The sequence below is a fragment of the Labeo rohita genome, chromosome 12 (genome assembly GCF_022985175.1).
Source record: "Labeo rohita strain BAU-BD-2019 chromosome 12, IGBB_LRoh.1.0, whole genome shotgun sequence".
NCBI lineage: Eukaryota > Metazoa > Chordata > Actinopteri > Cypriniformes > Cyprinidae > Labeo > Labeo rohita.
The window spans coordinates 9278230-9298456 of NC_066880.1; the positions used below are offsets into that span (position 1 = coordinate 9278230).

The window sequence follows — 20227 nt, forward strand, 5'->3', positions numbered from 1 at the left end:
AAAATAAAATGCAGTTATACATTTTCTCCCCTATATTGTTTATATTCCTGTAAAAGACCAAGTAATTAATAATTAGTCTTTTCTTACCAGTTCCTAGTCCAGATCTGAGCTTCCAGCCTGATGAGCATCTGGAGGTGTATGTGTCTGCCTCTGAGAATCCACAACACTTTTGGATTCAGATCCTGGGAGTCCGATCTCTACAGCTGGATAAACTGACGGCTGAGATGAGCCGTTTCTACAACGGTGATACCTCACAAGTACGTTTGCTTGACCCCACTTGACCTAGGATGCAAGACCCTGATAAATGAGTGAATTATTTCTTCTATATCACTCTTCTCCTACCTCAGGAGCACAGAGTGGAGACCATTATCGTTGGAGACATAGTGGCTGCTCCATACAGGGACTATGGCACGTGGAATCGTGCGCGAGTATTGGGAATTTTGGGCTCTGGCCTGGTGGATTTGTATTATGTGGACTTCGGGGACAACGGGGAGCTTCCACGGGAACATTTACGAAGCATGAGGTAAATAAGAAAGGGAGAGCGCAAAATCATGCTAAGTGGGCACTTGGTTTTATTGTGTTTTCTCTTCCCTTGCATTTTGGGAGTGGTGTGTATACAGTACTCATTCTGATGGTATATTATTTTGTGGCGTTTAGAAGTGACTTCCTGAGCTTGCCCTTCCAAGCCATTGAGTGCAGCCTAGCAGGAGTTCGTCCTGCAGGTAAAAAGTGGTGCTCAGATGTTGATCAGTGAAATATAAGAGTTATCCACAGAAGAAAAACAATGTTATCTTTCCTTATTTTGTTTTAGGAGAGGTTTGGACTGAGGCGGCCCTGGATGACTTTGAGCGCATGACATACTGTGCTGAATGGAAACCTCTACTGGCCAAACTGCACAGCTATTCTCATTCTGAGATCTCATCCTGGCCTAGCGTTAAACTCTATGACAACAGCCAGGGAAAGGTTAGAAGTCAACATCACTACCTGTTTTAATGAATTTTGCTGTTGTGTTATAAATTCTGATGTTGACAGACACTTCAAAATGGAAAATTCTGTCAGTAATTACTCACCCTCATGTCATTCCAAACCCGTATGACCTTCATTCATCTTCCGAACACAAATTAAGATATTTTTGATGAAAAGTGAAATCTTTCTGAACTTGAATAGACAGCAAAGCAACTGACATGTTCGAGGGCCAGAAAGGTAATAAGGATATTGTTAAAATAGTCCATGTGACATCATTGGTTCAACCTTAATTTTATGAAGCTATGAGAATACTCTTCTCTTCCGTGTCAGTCTTTTTTTTTTAATTCTCTGTGGTCTGTCTTCTCTGTCTCAGGCTTTGGATCTCGGTAAAGAGTTGATTCGTCTCGGTCATGCTGTGAGCTGTGAGGATGAAGGGATTGGACTGAGGGGAGACTGGGATGAGTCCAGATCACTGCAGAAGATGCTAGTAAGATACATATGGATTGTATAATACAGTGTACTGCAGGTGGAAGCACTATTTTAAGCATCTCTGCTTGGATTTTTACAGGATGACATGACTGGAGCAACATCAGAACTCAGTATGTCCTGCATCAGTTTGTCAGGTATGTTTTCTCTGGTTGGTTCCTTATGTGCGGCTTCCTTGTTCATGCAATTTACAATTTTCTTTAAATTCTGAATTGGTACATGCTTGTATTCTGCCACATACGCTACTGTTCAAAACCTTTGGGGTTAGTGTTTTGTTTTTTTAATTAAGCAAGGACTCATTAAATTGCTCAAAAGTGATATACAAAAAGTTTTATATTTCAAACAAATGCTGTACTTTTTATCAAAATTCTGAAAAAAACATTATATAGCTTAATTTTTTTTCCCCAAAAATATTAAGCAGCACAACTGTTGTAAAGATTGATAATACGGGTCGACCAATTATCGACCTAGCTGGTTATCGGTGCCGATATCAAGCTTTTTTTATGGGTATCGGTCCTTTTCAAAACCAGTTTGCCAATAAAATATTTTAAAAGCATTTAAAGGGTTTTTGTTAGAGCCCTTGTTGTTCTTAATTTTGACAGTGATTTCTATTTTTTTTTTTTTTCACCAGACACCCATATCGGTTCAAAATATTGGTTATCAGTCTACTTGATCTGTAATAATCTGTATTTCAAATAAATGCTGTTCTTTTCATCAAAGAACCCTGGAAAAAATCTTTATATATCTTATTTTTCACCAAAAAATATTTAGCAGCACAGCTATTTGAAAGATTGGTAATAGGGGTTGACCAGTTATCAGTCACCTGTCTGATTAACGGTGCCGATATACAGCATTTTTATGGTTATCAGTATCAATCATTTTCAAAACCAATTTGCAGACTAAAATAATTTGAAAGCGTTTAAAGATTTTTTGTTAGAGCCCTTGTTATTTTTAATTCTGACGATCATTTATATTTTTTCACCAGACATATAAATAGGTTCAAAATATTGGTTATGGCCTACTTGATCTGTAATAATCTGTATTTCAAATAATTTTTTTTTTTTTTTTTTGTCAAATAATCTTGAAAAAAGCATTATATAGCTTCATATTTTTTCCCAAACTATTAAGAATCACAGCTATTTAAAAAATTGATATTGATGGCTGATTATCGGTGCCGATACCAAGCATTTTTGGTTAACGGTATCAGTCATTTTCAAAACGAATTTGCTGGTTAAAATTGTTTAAAAGCATTTAAAGAAAGCCATTGTTATTTATAGTTTTGACAAAAATTTTTACTTTTACACCAGACATATATAATGTTTTAAAATATTGGTTATCGGTCTACTTGATCTGTAATAATTGATCGGCATCTGCCCTAAAAAACACATCAGTCGATCTCTAATTTTATAATAATAATAATAATAATAATAATAATAAATGTTTCTTGAGCACCAAATCAGCATATTATAATGATTGTCGCTAAAGACTGGAGTCATGGCTGCTGAAAATTCAGCTTTGCTATAACAAATAAATTTCGTTTCACAATATACTGAAATGGAAAATGATTTCAAATGGTAATATTTCATAATATTACTGTTTTTACTGTATTTTTCAAAATTCACATCAATCCCAAACTTTTGAAAAGTAGTGTATTTCAGTTCAGCAGAGTTTCACCAGTCCTCGCAATGGCGTATTTGAAGGTTCAGATCATCCATGGGTAAGCAAGCAGCTGGAATGGTCTTCATCTCTCACAAGCTCTTTGGAGATGGAGCGAGCCGACGTGGACCAGAGCCTGAGTTTTGGACTCATGTCTTCCTCTACCTTAATCCACTCCACTCCATCTCAGAACCTGAGTGATCTAGTCAGCCAAATACTTGAGTCGTCTTCCTCCGCACTAGAGCCGCCAATCCAGTTGAATAACTTAACACCTGCATCACTAGTACACGAACCATCAGTGCAGGAAATCTCATCTTCGTTTACATCTCCATCCTGTGTGGAGGCTGTGACATCAACGCTGGATTCCTTCACTCTTAGTGATGATGTTTTCCTTGGGAGTCACTGTTACAGCGGGAAGAATAAGATGACATCTTCTGCATCAGAACAGACGGGCTCATCTTATACGGTGGATAGTTTCAGTGAAAATACTGAGAGCAGCAACAGCAGCGACGGCATCAGAGGAGTATGGTATTACCTCACATCCTCTAGGGATTCATCCAAAGCGTCTCTCAGCACCACAATGCCAGAGTCGTCCACTGCATCCTCGTCTTATTTGACAGAATCTTGTGATGAAACCACTGCTTCCTCTGGCTCTGTGATTGCCCTGAGTTCAGACTCATCCAGGAGTGCTGAAGATGCCGAAGTGCCACTCAGACCAGCTAATCCACAACCGAACCCAGAGGTCATCACTCTAAATGACAGTATCATTTGTGAAAGCGACTCAAATAAGACTTTCGAAGAGAATAAGCGTGAGCCCTTTACAGAAGGAAATTTAGATGAACCTAACCCACAGAAAAGTGATGTGAAATGCCACAAGTCAAGCTTGAGTGATGACATGCTACATAATGAAAAAGGAAGTGTAACTGAAGATCTTCAGGAACCAAAGAACATGGATTTTAAAACTGAAACGGCCAACAGTGGTGAAGACAATTCAACAAGAGGTGTAACTTTGTATATACCTGTATATAACTTAAAGACACACTGGAGCACATTGGATCTTTATGGGACTGGTTTTCACTAAAGGGCTTTAATACACCTGCTACACCTTTTTACAATTTCACGTGGGTTTGAGCTTCAATGGTAGAGATGCTCACCTTTTTATTACTGGTGCTCCTTTAAGGTGAAGGGTTTTCAAAAATGCAACTTAAAACATCAAAGTTATTAGTAGTTAGTGAGTAAATTTTTAATATAATATTCCCCAAAATTCTGGAGACTTTTAACTCTAGCTCTTTAACTCTAACTAATTAGAGAAGCTTCACACATTCACAACAACCCAAAAAAACCCTTTACTGTTATTGTATTTTTTTTATTTTTTATTTTTTTCTCCCTCCTCATTTTTTTTCATTATTACTTATTTTAAATTCTTTCATTTTTCTATAATATAATATAATATAATATAATATAATATAATATAGATAGATATAATATTTATATTTAGTTACTTATTAATATTTTAAATTAGTGTTAATCTTTAGATTTAAGTTTTAGTCTTATGTTTTCTTTAATGTTTTTTTAAATATAGTTGTTATAAAAAATGTGTATTATAAAAAGTAGATTGATTATAGATATTTATAATTAAACTTATTAATATTTTAAATTAGTGTTAATCTTTTTATATATTTTTATATATATATAAATTATATATTATAATTCTATATTATAGGTTTTTTTTTTTTTTTTTTTTGCAATTTTTTTTTTTTTTTGCAATTTTTTATTAGTTTTAGTTTTAGCTAACAACAAGCAGCAGAGTTTCTTTAATCTTTCCCCTAGGTTTTGTATTTTTATGTTTATGTGATGGCTAATATTTAGTCTGTTACAGGACAGACAGCCTTAAAATGCCCCCCAAAAAAGTACATTTAGTAGTTAAATATTCTTGTTTTGTGTCCTTTCTGTGATATATATCGGTTTTGGCTTGTTATCTTTATTTTTTTTCTTCCCTTATTCAATTTTCAGAAGTTGCCTCAATTTCTGGAAGTGTGGATGACACTATTGATGAGGAATTCAACTGACAAAAGACCAAAGATATGTATGCCTTGATATTGGTAAGCACACATCAGTATAATCTTACATATTTAGTTTGGATGCTCCTGTATATATATCCCATTTAAGACCAGATGATTGAGTTAATGATGTCACTCTCCCTGTATCCTCCTCTTCTCCCCAGAGACCAGTTGTTATCCTCATTTAGCATTCGGCACATGCTTCCCGTCTCTGAGAAAGAGCCTTACTTGACTACGCCACCTGCTCAGACTGCCTGTATTTACTGCATAAGTTCTGTCATATAAGGAGTGGTTTCCACGGTTTATATCTTGACTAAACATCTCGGGACATCTGGAAGACATTTGATGCTTTATTTTTTTACCGTTTACACTTGTGTTCTCATTGTGTTCATCTCATTTACGTATAAAACGTTACGTTCTTTGCATTTCATTGATCGTCTGAGGAACAGATGAAAGACAGTTGAAGAGCAGAGCTCAGGGAACTCATGATTGAGTTAGTTAGTAACCTCAGTATTGTTGCAGTGTAGCACCAAAGTTCCTATGGTTTGTGTTTATCAGTGATACGATGGATCAGTTTGTTTATGGGTAATTATTTTTTTTTTGTACTGTTTGTACTCTGTTTCTCATTTTCTGTGTCAACAAATATTTATGTTGCAAATTGAGTTTTATTACATTGAATGCTGCGGTACATATATGTATATAATCAAATAAAGTCTATTATTATACCCCTAATTTATTTTAATGGCTTTTTTGAGTGAGCTGAGTAAACAGTCCTTTGTTTTTAGATATTATTCTGTAATATAATGGATGCACACTTAAAAAAAAAAAAAAAAAAAAAAGAAAAGAAAAAGAATTTAGTAATTAAAAGGTTGTTATAAAATATGTAAGATGTTATGTGAAAGTAATTGAAAAAAACCAGCAACTAACAACAAAGGCAGAAAAGATATATAAATGGAAATAGATTATCTAAGATAGTATCTTTTCAGATATGGGACTAAACAATACAATTGTGAGAAGCAGCAAATAATTCAATAAAAAATGTAATGCTTAATCCTTAAATAAGGCTCTCAATTTTATTTATAAGATCACTGATTAAAATTCTATATGTATGACAAATTCAAAATATGTTGCTTTTGAGTAAAATAAAATTTTAATGTTGGCGGGTATAATTAGGCTTATTTTTTATTTTATTTTTTTTGTAAGGCTGTGCATCAATAGATTACTGTATGAATGTATGTAAATGTATAGTTTGTAATTATACCATAACAAATATACAATAACACATTTAAGTGACCATCAAAGACACTTTTTTTCCTTTCTCAATAAACCATCATTAAAAGGATATTAACCCTAACCTTCAGAAAATGTATCCAAATCCAATTTAAAACAATTTGTGTCATTTTATAGCAATAAATATTATATAAATATCAGAATTGAAAATTTCTAAAAGCCTTACTAAAATTAAAAAAATGTTTCTGCCACAATGTGTATGGCTCAAGCATAAAAAAAGAGGGAAATATACTACTTTCTGATAAAAACAACAGGTTTAGAAAATATAAAATTGCACTAATGGCTTATAAAATCGTAGTTTCTTTTATTTATTATATTCATTTTTTTAATATATGTAATGGGAATACAACAGCACACCTCACTGAACTATTCACATAAGACTATCCTCATTTGCTAGCTGGCCACACATCCAGACATTTATCACCCCATCCCTCATTTCATCCTGTCATATTCTATTACCATGAAGTTATGACCGTAGACATATTATATTTAATAGTTACAGTCAATAAATCTGCAATGGCACCACAAAGTCGGTATTTATTTGATCAGTAATTATTCACCCTCACTAAAACATTTCCTATGACCTTATATGGTGTAAAAGGTGCAGAACAGGTGAGCCGTGATTGGCTAATATCCACGTCAATCATTCTAGATCCACGCGCACGCGCACTTGAGCCATGACAATTGTTGATAATCAACTGGAGTTATTTTTTCGTTTAGAGTAAAATAATTTCAAGCCAGGCCCTTTCCCCCAGGGGGGCTCTTGGACCATACCACAACGAACTTAAGATACCGACTTGCATGAAGGGCTAATGGAAAACCCAAGGGATATGGTAAGAAAGAGTTTATTTGAGCCCGCTTCCTTGATTTAGCGCAGTTAGCGGCTAGCAGTGTTAGCCGTCCTCTTTGTTTTGGTTGTCAGAAACAGATCCTGCTCGTCACACAAACTACAAAATTTACCTCATTCAAATCACTCGTAATACTCTTTATGGTATGTAACGACTCATTCAAACCAGCTGTCTCACTAAATGGTGCAAATACTACTGATAGTGTTTGTGTTTTGTGTAGGTGAAATATACCCGCAGGCCTATGTGTGTGTAAATGTTTGTGTTTACGGTTGTTTCAAAACATAGTTAGCAGACAATATTTATGGGAATCATAAACGCGTTAAGCACGTTTTCACGAAACGTTCTGTCTATGTAGAAAACTCACTAGGGGTTAAGGCACAGCATATTTATATATTTGTGTTGTGATATGACCTAAAAATCAGTTAATGCTAGGTTAAGCGGATATAAAATGTATATATTTTAGTAAAATGGCATTTTAGCAGGTGTTATTGAAAATGGCATGCGCTCAGATGAGGAAAGGGTTTGGAATTTCATTCTAAATTCAGGTCACAGTGTGTTGGACAAATCCATTTCTGATTCTCCAGTCTAGTGCTTCAATACTGAAAAATACAAATATGTAGAACCTGAAAATACAGTAGATGCTATTGGAAATATATAAGTTGGTTTTTTTGTTTGTTTGTTTGTTTTTTGCTTTAACTGTCTCCACTCTTGAGGTGTGCTGTGGGGATATTAGGTGCTGATGATATTGACTCGTTTTTACATGATATTTGCTTTTTTGTGACCCGTGGAAACCTTCAATTTTATTTATGTGATTTGCTCTGCTTCCTAATTCCTGGCTCATTAAAGCATTGATGAGCTAATATAAGGATTATGGTTATCACTGACTTTAATCCTAATCTGTACCGTATGTATTATGTCAAAGGTAATCGTTTATTCAAGTATTAGTGGTATAGAAGTGAGCCTTAATCCTTGTCTTTCTTTACTCTTCCATTAATTTGATGTTCGTTTTAATTTCTCCACATTTTCGCACTCTTCTCGCCTTGTCACGCGTAGGCTGAGCACACTCCCCGCTCAGAGCGGAAGAGGAGAGATTCGTTCGGGATGTTTGACGGGTATGACAGCTGCAGTGAAGACAGCAGTAGCAGCTCCAGCTCAGAGGACAGTGAGGATGAAGTCCCCAGCATCCCCGCCAGCCTGCCAATCATCAAAAACAACGGCCAGGTGTACACCTATCCTGATGGAAAAGCAGGAATGGGTTAGTAATTTACACATTTATAAATTGGTAAAATGCAAATTAAACGTCACTGTTTCAGGCAATCATTTTAGCCCTCCAGAACTAGGTCATTACTAAGGTCAATAGTGTGAATATTTGATTGATTGTTGTTTTTTGTTTTTGTTTATGCAGCAACCTGTGAGATGTGTGGTATGGTTGGTGTACGAGATGCTTTCTACTCTAAAACAAAGAGATTTTGCAGTGTATCCTGCTCTAGAAGCTATTCCTCCAATTCTAAAAAGGCCAGTATACTGGCGAGACTTCAGGTAATTACTCATGGACTTAACAAGCACTCCTAATCAGAACAATACCTTTATTGTTGCTCATTGTGTATGTATTCTTCTTGTGTCCTATCAAGGGTAAACCACCTACAAAAAAGGCGAAAGTCTTACAGAAACAGCCATTGATGGCAAAGTTGGCAGCTTACGCACAGTATCAAGCAAATCAACAGAACCAAGCTAAATCAAAATCAGGTAAAAATCGTGTTTAAAGTTATGTAATTGTGACAACAGGTTATTAATCAGTTAGGAATACATTGTCATTTGTTCTTTTGCTCATGTAGTGGTTCCTGTTGAAGGCTTTGACTGGGGCCAGTACATTTGTAGCAATAATCTTGTTGGGGCACCAGTCAGCTGTTTTAAACATGTGAGTATATATGAAGGTTGGCTGAACATGATTTAATATTTTGCCTTTTTTTTTTTTTTTTTTTTTTTTTTATATAAATACTGTAACTTGATCACTCTTCAGGTGCCCATGGGTATGTGCTGGGGTGACATAGCAGAGGGGGTAAGGGTGGAGGTCCTCAATTCTGACACAAACCTCTCCACAAAAGTTTACTGGGTAGCAGGGATTGTCAAACTGGCAGGTAATATTGTAGTTTAATAAATAAATAAAATGCTAAGGTTTTTTGTGTTAAGAATCTTTCAAGTATATGACTGGATTCTTCTGATAATTTCTCAGGTTTTAAAGCTCTTCTGCGCTATGAGGGTTTTGATAACGACTCAAGCAAAGACTTCTGGTGTAATCTGTGTATCCCAGAAATCCACCCTGTTGGATGGTGTGCTTCTAGTGGAAAGCCACTGGTGCCTCCTAAATGTATGTAAAACAGTAAGCCATTCAGAACTACAAAATTAGCTGGTTTCTTTGCTACTAAAGTAGTGTGGAAGTTGCCATTGCTGAATAGAAGTAATTATACATTTTTGAATATATTTTCTTGTTTTCATAGCCATCCACCATAAGTATTCGAACTGGAAAGCGTTTCTTGTGAAACGACTCACTGGAGCCAAAACTCTTCCACCAGATTTTGCCACAAAGGTAAGAAAAACCCTGTATCATCAGCAGTGATCATAAAACTATTCTTTAGTGGAGAGAGACTCTGGAAAAACCAGTAGAGCAAGATCTTCCTGATATGTAGATCACAAAACATTGTGATACAGGTGTCAGACTTTACCACCTTATAATACAGGAAGCAGACATCAATGACCATGTTTACTTGCACGCATTTGTCTGTCACTGAGATGAAATTGACTTTTTGAAAGTAGCACCTAGAATTGCTTTTATTTGTGTATAAAAGTATAATAAAATATGTAATTAATGTTCCATTACAGTTATTCGGAAGATAATTAATAGAGTTCAGCAGGGACACATTCAATTTAAAGTTTAAATGTTTAAATTTAAAGCAAATTTGTAAAGTTATGAATTTATTTTTTATTTTAAATAAATGCTTTTTTATTTGAATTTAAAAATATGTACCCTTTTCTACAAAATATAAAGCTTCTACATAGAAAGTGTGATAATATATTATGATGTTGATAATAATAAAAAAAAGTTTCCTGAGCACCGAATAAGCATATTGGAATGATTTATGAAGTACATTTGACATTGAAGACTAGTGATTCATAGTTTAAAATTGAAACAACATTCCACAATATTACTGTTTTTAATGTAGTATTGATCAAATAAATGAAGCCCTGTTGAGCATAAGAAACTTCGAGAAAACATTAAAAATGTAACAAATCGCAACTTTTGAACAGCAGTGTACAAATCTTCATTTGTGAGTAAAAACTATTTGTTTAAATGTTTAACTGAAGGTTCAGGAGAACATGCAGTACCCGTTTAAGAAGCTGATGCGTGTGGAAGTTGTGGATAAGACCCACCTGTGTCGAACTCGCGTGGCCCTGGTGGAACAGGTGATCGGTGGACGTTTGCGCCTGGTGTATGAGGAGAGCCAGGACGGCACTGATGACTTCTGGTGTCACATGTACAGCCCACTCATCCACTCCATTGGATGGTCACGTAGCATTGGACACCGTTTCAAAAGATCTGGTCAGTGTGGGAGTCTGATTGGCTTTTGATAGATATTTGATTCAGAAAAAATAACATTTTGACCATGTTGTGACTTACGGATCTAATTGTGTCTGCAGAGGTGTCAAAGAAAATGGAGGGCCAGACGGATGCTCCCCCACGGTTGTTTCTTAAGGTATGTTTGTTTTTTTGTTTTTTTTATTCAGCTCTGTGTTTACAGTCACCTTCATGTGCATGTCATCTTTTGAACCCACAGGTTAAGGATGTGGATCAGAGTGGGGAATGGTTTAAAGATGGAATGAAGTTAGAGGCAATAGACCCTCTAAATCTCTCTGCTATATGTGTTGCTACTGTAAGAAAGGTAAAATGCCACATTTGTCTTTTTTTTTTTTTTTTTTTTTTGTTTTCTTAATGTTAAGTTTAAACAACACTACAGTAGTACACATACATAGTAATGTATGAAGTAGTTATTTGTAATTCAGAAAAGTTCATGAAATACAGGAAGTTTGTTTTTTTTTGTTTTTTTTTGCTTAATTGTTTATTGAACTTTTCTAATAATAAAAGGATAAAAATACAGGAGAATAGGAAAAAAAATTCCCCCACACTACCCCGACCCTGAGTTATACAAACAGAACCAAAAAAAGACCCCTGAATACATAATTTTAGTGTATGTAAATTACGTACAAAATAAACTTTGAATCAGAGCTTAGAAACAAACAAAACTTTGCTAATATAAATTATGTTCCTACAGTGTAGTTTTATCTCCATAGAAGGATACGCCGTCTAGCCTATAATGTTAAAAATGCAAAAGTGTTTGCAGAACATCTGGGCAAATTGTGACATATAGAGAAACGTTCAAAAAGTGCAACCAAAGGACAAGGCTCTCTGTTCCTTTGTCACAGAGGAAAAACATTTAAAATTTAATAGCCAAAAAGAAGTTATGGATGGACATAACAAAACATATAAATTAAATCTGCAGGGGTCTAACAACAAAGATCAGCTATTGGATTAACATCATGCCAAAATTTTGGCAACCTCACACTTGTCGAATAAATTTGATGAATAAATTTTAATTGGATAAGACTATGTTGTGCACAGAAGAGGAATGGACATGGGACAAGATCTGGCTCCAGATCTCATCTTCAAACGTGAAGCAAAGGTCCAACACCCACTGTTGCTTAATAAAAGAGAGGGGGTAGAAATAGGAAGAAGTATTTTTAACTTGGAATTGATTATCTTCTTTCAGGTGTTGGCAGACGGGTACCTAATGATTGGGATTGATGGTTCTGAGGCTGCTGATGGGTCAGACTGGTTCTGCTACCACTCAACCTCTCCTTCCATCTTCCCAGTCGGCTTCTGTGAAATCAACAACATTGAGCTCACACCCCCAAGAGGTGCTTTTGCTCTCCCTTTCTGCAGTGTGATCTGATCTGACTGCATCACTGAATGAAATTCAGCCATTTTTACTAATGAATGTGAAACTGTTCCACAGGGTACACCAAACTCCCTTTCAAATGGTTTGACTACCTCAGAGAAATGAGTTCAATTGCAGCCCCTGTGAAGCTCTTTAACAAAGTAAGTTTTCTAACATAGTCTGTGGGGTGGTGGTGGTGTCGTTGTCGTTGTCGTTGTTGTCGTTGTCGTTGTCGTTGTTGTCGTTGTCGTTGTTGTCGTTGTCGTTGTTGTCGTTGTTGTCGTTGTCGTTGTTGTCGTTGTCGTTGTTGTCGTTGTTGTCGTTGTTGTTGTTGTTGTTGTTGTTGTTGTCTATTTGTCAAATTATGCATTGTGTTTTGTCTCCATTTACATGTTGGGATGCATGCATTACATCACACACTCTATTGCTTTCAGGAAGTACCGAATCATGGCTTCCGTATAGGAATGAAGCTGGAGGCAGTGGACCTGATGGAACCGCGTCTGGTGTGTGTCGCCACAGTGACCAGGATCGTCCACAGACTCCTGCGCATTCATTTTGACGGCTGGGAGGATGAGTATGATCAGTGGGTGGACTGCGAGTCTCCAGATCTCTACCCCGTAGGCTGGTGCCAACTCACTGGCTATCAGCTGCAGCCGCCTGCCACACAGAGTAAGTGAACAGTCCAGAACATTCTGATTCTGGAAGGTTGAAATAGTTTCTTAGCAACACTGTTTATTCTTTTAATAGTTTTCTGAACTTTAAAATGGTCTTTTTAGCTCTTTTGGTTATTAATTGAGTGTTACACTGTTGTTTTCTACTTGTCTGACCTTTTACTTTAAACAGTTTGATACTGTAAATTTAGTTTATAGATTTCAATTTACCAGTCAAAAGCTTTTGAACACTAAGATTTTTAATGTTTTTGAAATCTCATCTGCTCACTAAGCCTTTTCTATCCAAATGCAGTAAAATTGTGAAATATTTTTACTATTTAAAACCACTGTTTTCTATTTGAAATTATTTTAAAATGTGATTTATTCCTGTGATAAAAGTAGTTAGGTACACAGGAGCTACACCATTAACTACAAAACTTAATAGGTAGCCAGTGCAGTAACTGTAACATTGGGGTAATATATTCAAATTAAAAAACAGTTATTTTAAATATTAAAAATATTTTAACGTTTTACTGTTTTTGCTGTACTTTGGGTCAAATAAATGCAGGCTTGGTGAGTAGAAGAGACTTATTTAAAAAAAAAAAAAACATTAAAAATGTACTGTTCAAAAACTTTTGACCGATAGTGTATGTAAATGACCTCCATTATTGACTGGGCTTTGTATACCAGCATAGACACATCAGAATGACAGTTACTGAATACTGAGTAAACACTGACATGTAAACTAGGCCATCATATATTTTTAGAGTTTAGTTATGTAATAATTACTATATACTATTACTAAATAATTACTGCATTTCCAAAAGTTCTTGTCTTTTTGACAGATCCAGGCAATCACACATAAAGGATTGCATGAGTCACATGCTTTATGTACCATGCAAAGTGTAAATAAGAATAGGCCAATAATTTTGATTATATCTATAATGCATTATTTAATTTTGATTAGTATAATATGTAATAATAACTGCATTTTTTAATACATATTTTTTTTTCTGTGCATTATTCTTTAATTCAGAGCAAATAAAAATCCTGCTGTCCTTTTTATTGCATTATGTTTTAATAATGGCTGCACAGAATAACAGCTTGTCCTTTTCGTCCTCAGCCACAAGAGAAGCACCGCCAAATGTCTCGAAACAGAAAAAGAAGACTGCACAGTATAAAGGACAAAAGAAAAGTGAGTCCAATCTTTTCAATCTGTCCATCTTCTCTCTCCTCTCACCGAACACTGATTTTGGGTGCAAAATTGGTCCAGGAGTCGTTTCTTCTGGGTTTTCCTCAGCTTTGGGTCTGGTCTGGTTCTGCTTGATAGCCGGTAGCAGTTGTCACGGATCAGTGGGGTCATGGATAATTACAGACAACTGTAGCAATCATTCTCATACCCGGGTGAGAAAGAGTGGCACGCTCCCTCAGGGTGACAGAATCTGAGCAAATGATTGGTAGGGGTCAGATTTGCAGTCATCATGTTGGGTTCCACATTGCCTTTTCTCAGGGCTTCAGTTTCTCAACCCAATCAACCCCTCTGTCATGTAGAAATCAAATTAAGGTTCAGATCTGAGTTGAAATTTGGGCTCAGCCGGAGGATGGCCCGCAGTGTTGTGGAGTGGAGCTCGGTAGCCTGGGTAACCTCAGTAACTTCGGTAACCTCAGTCTGGCTTGGTGTTTAGAGAGGAAGATTCCAGTTGGGAGGAGGCCGATCGGTTTGGGTGGGCCTCTGAGGAGGAGGAGCTTCTCGGGTGATGAAGAGCAGACTCCGCCCCATTACCTGTCCCACTTCTCTGGGTCCGGGCGACCTCCCACCTCAGGTGTAGAGCATGATCGCTCTCTCAACTCAGGTAACTCAATTCTCCATCACTCAGGGAGAGGGCGCAACAGAGCTCATTCCTGTAGAACTTTTCAGGTTGGCCCGTTTGAAGAGTTGCACATCATCAGGTGTCTGAGTAATTTGTGCCACATGCACCATTAACAACAGCTGCATGATAAAAAAGGATAGTTTTGACTCAGAAGAATGGCGTGCGTGGTCAGTTTCACACCTTTTTATTCACTTCCGGTTGGTGTGAATTAATCGCTTTTGGATGTTAAAAGAATAGGTCACCAAAAATACCATCAATTCGGTTACTTGCCCTCATGTTTTTTAAAACCTGTGTGACTTTCTTTGGAATGCAAAAGGAGAATTTTAAAGAATATTTTAGCCGCTTTTCTTTTCATCTAAAACAATAAAATGGTGCTAGTTCTGTAAAGGTCCAAAATGTCAATTTAAAGGCACAGTTCACCAAAAAATTAAAATTCTGTCTTTAACAAAGGCTCTACAGGTTTGGAATGACATGATGGTGAGTAATTAATGGGCGAACTATCCCTTTAAAAGCTCATATGACTTATAAGTCGCATTTGCGGTGGAAAAACTACTTTGCACAACTATGAAAAAATATTTAGGAGCAGCAGTGCAATTGACCCAATCAGGGTTGTGTTTGCGCTTAAGGGGAGCTTCAAAAGTGTCTGTGTTTTTGCAGCGTTGAGTAATGTATCACAGACATATCTCATGAATCCTTTCATAAACAAAGTGTAGAGAGATTGTAAATATGAGATTCGTTGTGCAGTTCAGAGAGGTTTGTTGATTATAATAGAACTTTGTGCAATTGCAATGAACTAAGATGAGTGACAGCTTTTAATGATTTTTAACGGAGTTTGTAAATGTGATATTGATTTAATACAACAGGTCAATTAACAAGAAATAAATATTAAGTGACTTACATTGTCTGACTATAACACTACTGCCTGATTTTGCTCTATTTCGTAATCAAAAATAATTTGAAAAGCCTATTCTCAAATACATTTAAACACAGCTGCGTTTCATGAATAAACATGCGCTTTTAAATTAATCTAGTGAGTCAATGATTCAAATACCCATTCATAAAGACACTTGCTTTATTCCTGAATGAATTAGTTGTTTGAACGAATCAAATGAATGAATGATTCAGTGATTAAAATCAGTTGCCAGCACCTGCGGTCAGTTTTAGTTTCATTTTTAAAGCATCTTTTCAGTTATTTAAATGATTTAATATTTCTAATTTCAAAATATTATTTTATTTTTCTATAATTTGACAAGGGGTGACATACTTTTGCTAAATGTCATTACAAAGGTAAAAATAAAATTCCCCTGTAAGTCACTTTGAGTCTCACAGCATCACCTTGTATTGGGAAGGGTAATTTTTTTTACCAGATTTTTTAGAAGGTGCTCCTGAAATTTTTGACAGTGCTCTTAAATATTTAGGTTAGGAGCACAAGTACTTCCAAAAATAATATATATATATATATATATTTTTCTTCAGCTGTAAGTGGCTCTATTCCAAGTCTTTTAAAGCCATACAGGATGACATAAGGGTGAGTAAATGACACAATTTTCATTTTTGAGTGAACTGTTACAGGTAAGTTTATGAGCCTACTAAAATCCTTAAACCTTATGTATCGCTTCCTGGTTGATGCAGTTCATTATGTGAATGCTACAACATGCTTAAATTTGAAAACATATAAATGAAAAAGGTTGGTTTCTGTGGGTTATTGCAGAAGTTTCTCTCTCTTTTTTTTTTTTTTTTTTTTTTTTTTTTTTTTTAAATGCTTTAAGTGTGTAATATTTCTCCTTTCCACCCACACTTCTTTATTTTTCCACTTACCGTTGCGTTTAGTTTTCATCTTTTACCAGTGTGTTTCATTTTATGGATCAGTGTTCTTGTCTCGTTTTTGTTTTCCAGAGGCCTCGCTGCAGTTGAAAGAAGAGACTCCCGAGATGGACGAGTTCACCTTCTCGCAGGGCATCTCAGACCAGGAGAGCAACGGCTCAGGCAGTTACTACATCAGACAAGAGCCCTGAACAGTACCAGCCATCACAGAGCCTCACCTCACTGCCAACAGCACTGGAAAAAAAAAAAAATCCCACTCGGAGCGATGCACACGAGGCCTGGAAGAAGACACAGTGACTTCCCCTCACACCAGGTCTCTCTCTTTTCATTTTTGGTTCCTTTTCAGGTTTGAAAAAAAGCTTGAAGGACTTCTCAGTCATTGATCCGAGAAAGAAGAGGGGATTTTGTTTGAAATGGAGAATACTGTTTTTGTTTTTGTCCTGATTTTTCTTTTAAAACAAATTGCCCGATGGACTTTTTCTCCTCAGTGTTCATTGTACTTGAAGTTTTCTTCACTTCTTTTCGGTCTTTATTTCCCCTTTTGGTAAGAGAAAAAAAAAAGTTTTTTGGGGGTAAGATTTCAGTACCTTGTGTGTTTCTTGCGCTGTTTCATTTGTTTTGGATGGGTGTGCATTTGGTTAAGAGTAGTAAAAATCTATATTGAGACAGTATATTCATATATGTATGACATTCATATTAAACACACACGTATATAAATATTTAAACGTATAAATATAGTAGTGGATTGAGGGATGGATGGTATTGATATTAAACCTTACTGGTATGAAGAGTAGACTAATGGAAAACACTCACAATTTGCACTACAGGGATAAAAATATATCTTTTGGCCTGTAAATCGATAAAGGTAAAAACCTGCAGCTTTATTGTAGTATGTGATTAGAAAACATAATTATAAAGGTGGGATGTGCTCAAGTCAAAGTGAATATTGTGATATGCAAAAAACAAAAAACAAAAAAAAAAAAAAAGTTGTTATTTGACATTTAACACCAATGGTTTTGATTTCGTTCTCAAGAGCCATTTTTTTTATACGGGCGGTCGAAGTATTTTGTGAGCCGTAGAATAAAACGCAAGCAATCACTGCTACCTGAACACTACCTTCCTGTCATCTTCGATGTCGACTGCACAGCAGAGGATCCTTCTGGTAGACCTTTGTAGTATTGCGAGTTTCTGAACAATACAGCGCCAGCTTGTTCGTTTACCAGCCTCTTTGCTCATGCATCGCATCCCATGCATTTTCCTCAACTCACAGCATTCATTCCAGAAAAGCATTTTTACTACCTCTACGAGAGAAGGTGATTTTGAAAAATCCAGGTTGAGGATTCACGTGGTTCCTCGACCTCGCTTAAGGTTGCAATAGGTAGTTTTCACGCTCCATTTGAAAGGGTATACTCATATTTTATGCAAATGGCAACTATCCACTTGGACACATGGCTTATTTCACTTTAAAGTCTACGCATCATTTTATATTTGTATCATAGCATGCTATCGACAGAGTTCTTGAAATGGAAAGGAAAGTTATGCAATAATAATGTCTGTTGTTTTACGATGTCTTACTCCAAAATCACACAGCTCATAAATATATAGACTTAGATACATTCTATAGACTTAAAACGAAATATTCTTACAATATATTGCAAAACTGTGACAATTTTCTAAGAGCTAGACTTGAGCTTTCCCTGTTCTGGATCGTTCCGAGTGTAAATAACCTTTATAACATCCGATAGGATCAGCCGATATTACATTTGCATAGTGGTTTATCTTAGTAGAAACTATAAGCTCTATTCAATACCAGTAAGGTTGTTGGTGAACTCTCAGGAAACGTATCTCATCGACTTCTGCTTTATTTGAAGGTTCGGCTACGCGCTTCTAAGATCATACCGCCGTTTTGATTGTTTCCCATATTTGAAGCTCCTGACAAATGTGACCAGGTTGTTGTTTTCCTCCTTTCTCTTCTGGTTCATCTTGGCTTGCGTTCATCAAATGCTGAGTACATTTTTGTAAATGGTCAGCCATATGTTAAATTATGGTTCGTTGTATAAAAATCCAATGTATTTTTTTTAACAAGCATTGTTTTTTTTTTTTTTTTTTTTTTTTTTTTTTTCCTCTTTCTGTCTTTCTCTTGTAATTTACTTTTTTTTTTCCTTTATGGGTTTTAGCAGATGTTTGTACTAAATTGGTTTATTTTTTTAGTCATTTTTGGGTTTCTTCAGTAGCTGTTGTGTTGTATGCATGTGTAGTTTTCCAAATGTAAGGCACTGTTGTGTATTTAATTTGTAAACATCGAACTGGGACTTTATGGCTACATTTTTCATCAGCAACCGGATTAATATGGTCATGTTCATTACTTTCAATGTCAGATTTTATTTCTTTCTTCATAAACCCCATCCGTAGCATCAGGATTTAGGTACACACTGGTGATTATCATGCTTGTCAGCTAAATTTAGTTTCTTTTTTCTTCTTCTTCTTACAACAAGACCAAAATCTCAATCATTTGCAATTAAAATGACTGTTGAGGCAAATTTAGCTGCTACCCTCAAATGAATTTAAGCCCTAACGCACAACTTCACCTTTAAGTAAACACACTCTCTTGTCAGCGGAATTGATGCCTTATCCTCTGTTATGTTTTTTCTCTACATAAGTAAAGCTATTGAGTCAAACATAGAGAAGCAGAATACGAAATATAAAGAAACATATGTTGTCCAGTAGAGTGATTATCAGTGCATGCAGCAAATGTGAGAATCTTACGAGGGCCAGTGTTGTTCTGGTCTCGATACTAACACGGGTTTTTGTGACGTTCCCTCTGTCCTCAGTAATCACATCATGGTGCTATATATATATATTTGATAACTCATTCATTAGGTCTATTAAAAGAAGAATTAAGTCTGTAATTATAAGTTGGAGAGCTGGTGATTATAACTTCAGATCTGTATTTTGGATACAAGTAGCCGAAATCATTTGTTTATAACGATGAAAAAAAAAATAAAGAACTAACATTGACCCTCATAGTACATAGAGGTGAGGGTGGTGGGTTTGTAACTTTTTTGATAGAGTCTGTATCTGGTCTTTATTGCTTTATTTCTGATGATAATGATGATGATGATGTGTGCTGTGATATGGGGTTTGATAGCTTATATGTATATAGTTCAACTGTGGGGGGAAGCTTTTGTTGGTTGAATTTTCTGTTAATTTGTTTACAAGCATTTCAAACTGTTTCCGCATGGCTGTGAAAATGTATCTGTTGAATTTGAAAAAAAAGAAATTTTTACACTGAATTAAAAGGATACTAAACGTTTATCTTCTGAGGTTGTTTTCCCTTCTTGATACTTAAAGTTGTTCACTTCTATAATAAATTTCCTGATGATTTACTCACCCCTGTGTCATCGGAGATGTTCATGTCTGTCTTCAGTCGAAAAGAAATTTAAGTTTTTGAGGAAATATTCCAGGATTTTCTGCATAGTGGACTTCAATGGTGGCCAACGGGTTAAAGGTCCAAATTAGTTTGAATGGAGCTTCAAAAGGCTCTACACAATTCCAGCCCAGAAATAAGGGTCTTATCTAGCGATA

General features: G+C 35.8%; 2 protein-coding genes across 6 annotated transcripts in view; both read left to right on the forward strand.

Annotated features, from left to right (window-relative positions):
• The window catches only part of tdrkh (tudor and KH domain containing), a 12130-nt gene extending 6230 nt beyond the window's left edge, over window positions 1-5900 (forward strand). For 2 of the 4 annotated variants that reach the window (XM_051124863.1, XM_051124861.1), the window contains 9 exons: window positions 91-257; window positions 348-523; window positions 658-722; window positions 812-963; window positions 1340-1453; window positions 1535-1589; window positions 3111-4109; window positions 5122-5210; window positions 5333-5900. In XM_051124863.1, coding sequence (XP_050980820.1) covers window positions 91-257; window positions 348-523; window positions 658-722; window positions 812-963; window positions 1340-1453; window positions 1535-1589; window positions 3111-4109; window positions 5122-5177 — 1784 coding nt within the window. In that variant the 3' untranslated portion in view covers window positions 5178-5210; window positions 5333-5900. The remainder of the gene's footprint in view (window positions 1-90; window positions 258-347; window positions 524-657; window positions 723-811; window positions 964-1339; window positions 1454-1534; window positions 1590-3110; window positions 4110-5121; window positions 5211-5332) is intronic. The other 2 variants (XM_051124862.1, XM_051124864.1) reach the window with 2 other exon arrangements.
• Window positions 5901-7123: 1223 nt separating this feature from the next.
• mbtd1 (mbt domain containing 1) lies at window positions 7124-19955 on the forward strand. 2 transcript variants are annotated; one of them, XM_051124343.1, is made up of 17 exons: window positions 7124-7291; window positions 8360-8561; window positions 8712-8845; window positions 8938-9052; window positions 9142-9224; window positions 9327-9444; window positions 9540-9674; window positions 9805-9893; window positions 10670-10904; window positions 11003-11058; window positions 11140-11244; window positions 12130-12277; window positions 12376-12458; window positions 12732-12966; window positions 14071-14142; window positions 14633-14800; window positions 16715-19955. In XM_051124343.1, exons 1-17 carry the CDS (start codon window positions 7271-7273, stop codon window positions 16831-16833), a joined length of 2118 nt encoding a protein of 705 aa, XP_050980300.1. In that variant the 5' UTR covers window positions 7124-7270; the 3' UTR covers window positions 16834-19955. The 2 variants fall into 2 exon arrangements, with proteins under 2 accessions (XP_050980300.1, XP_050980301.1); XM_051124344.1 differs by lacking the exon at window positions 14633-14800.
• The last annotated feature ends 272 nt before the right edge of the window (window positions 19956-20227 follow it).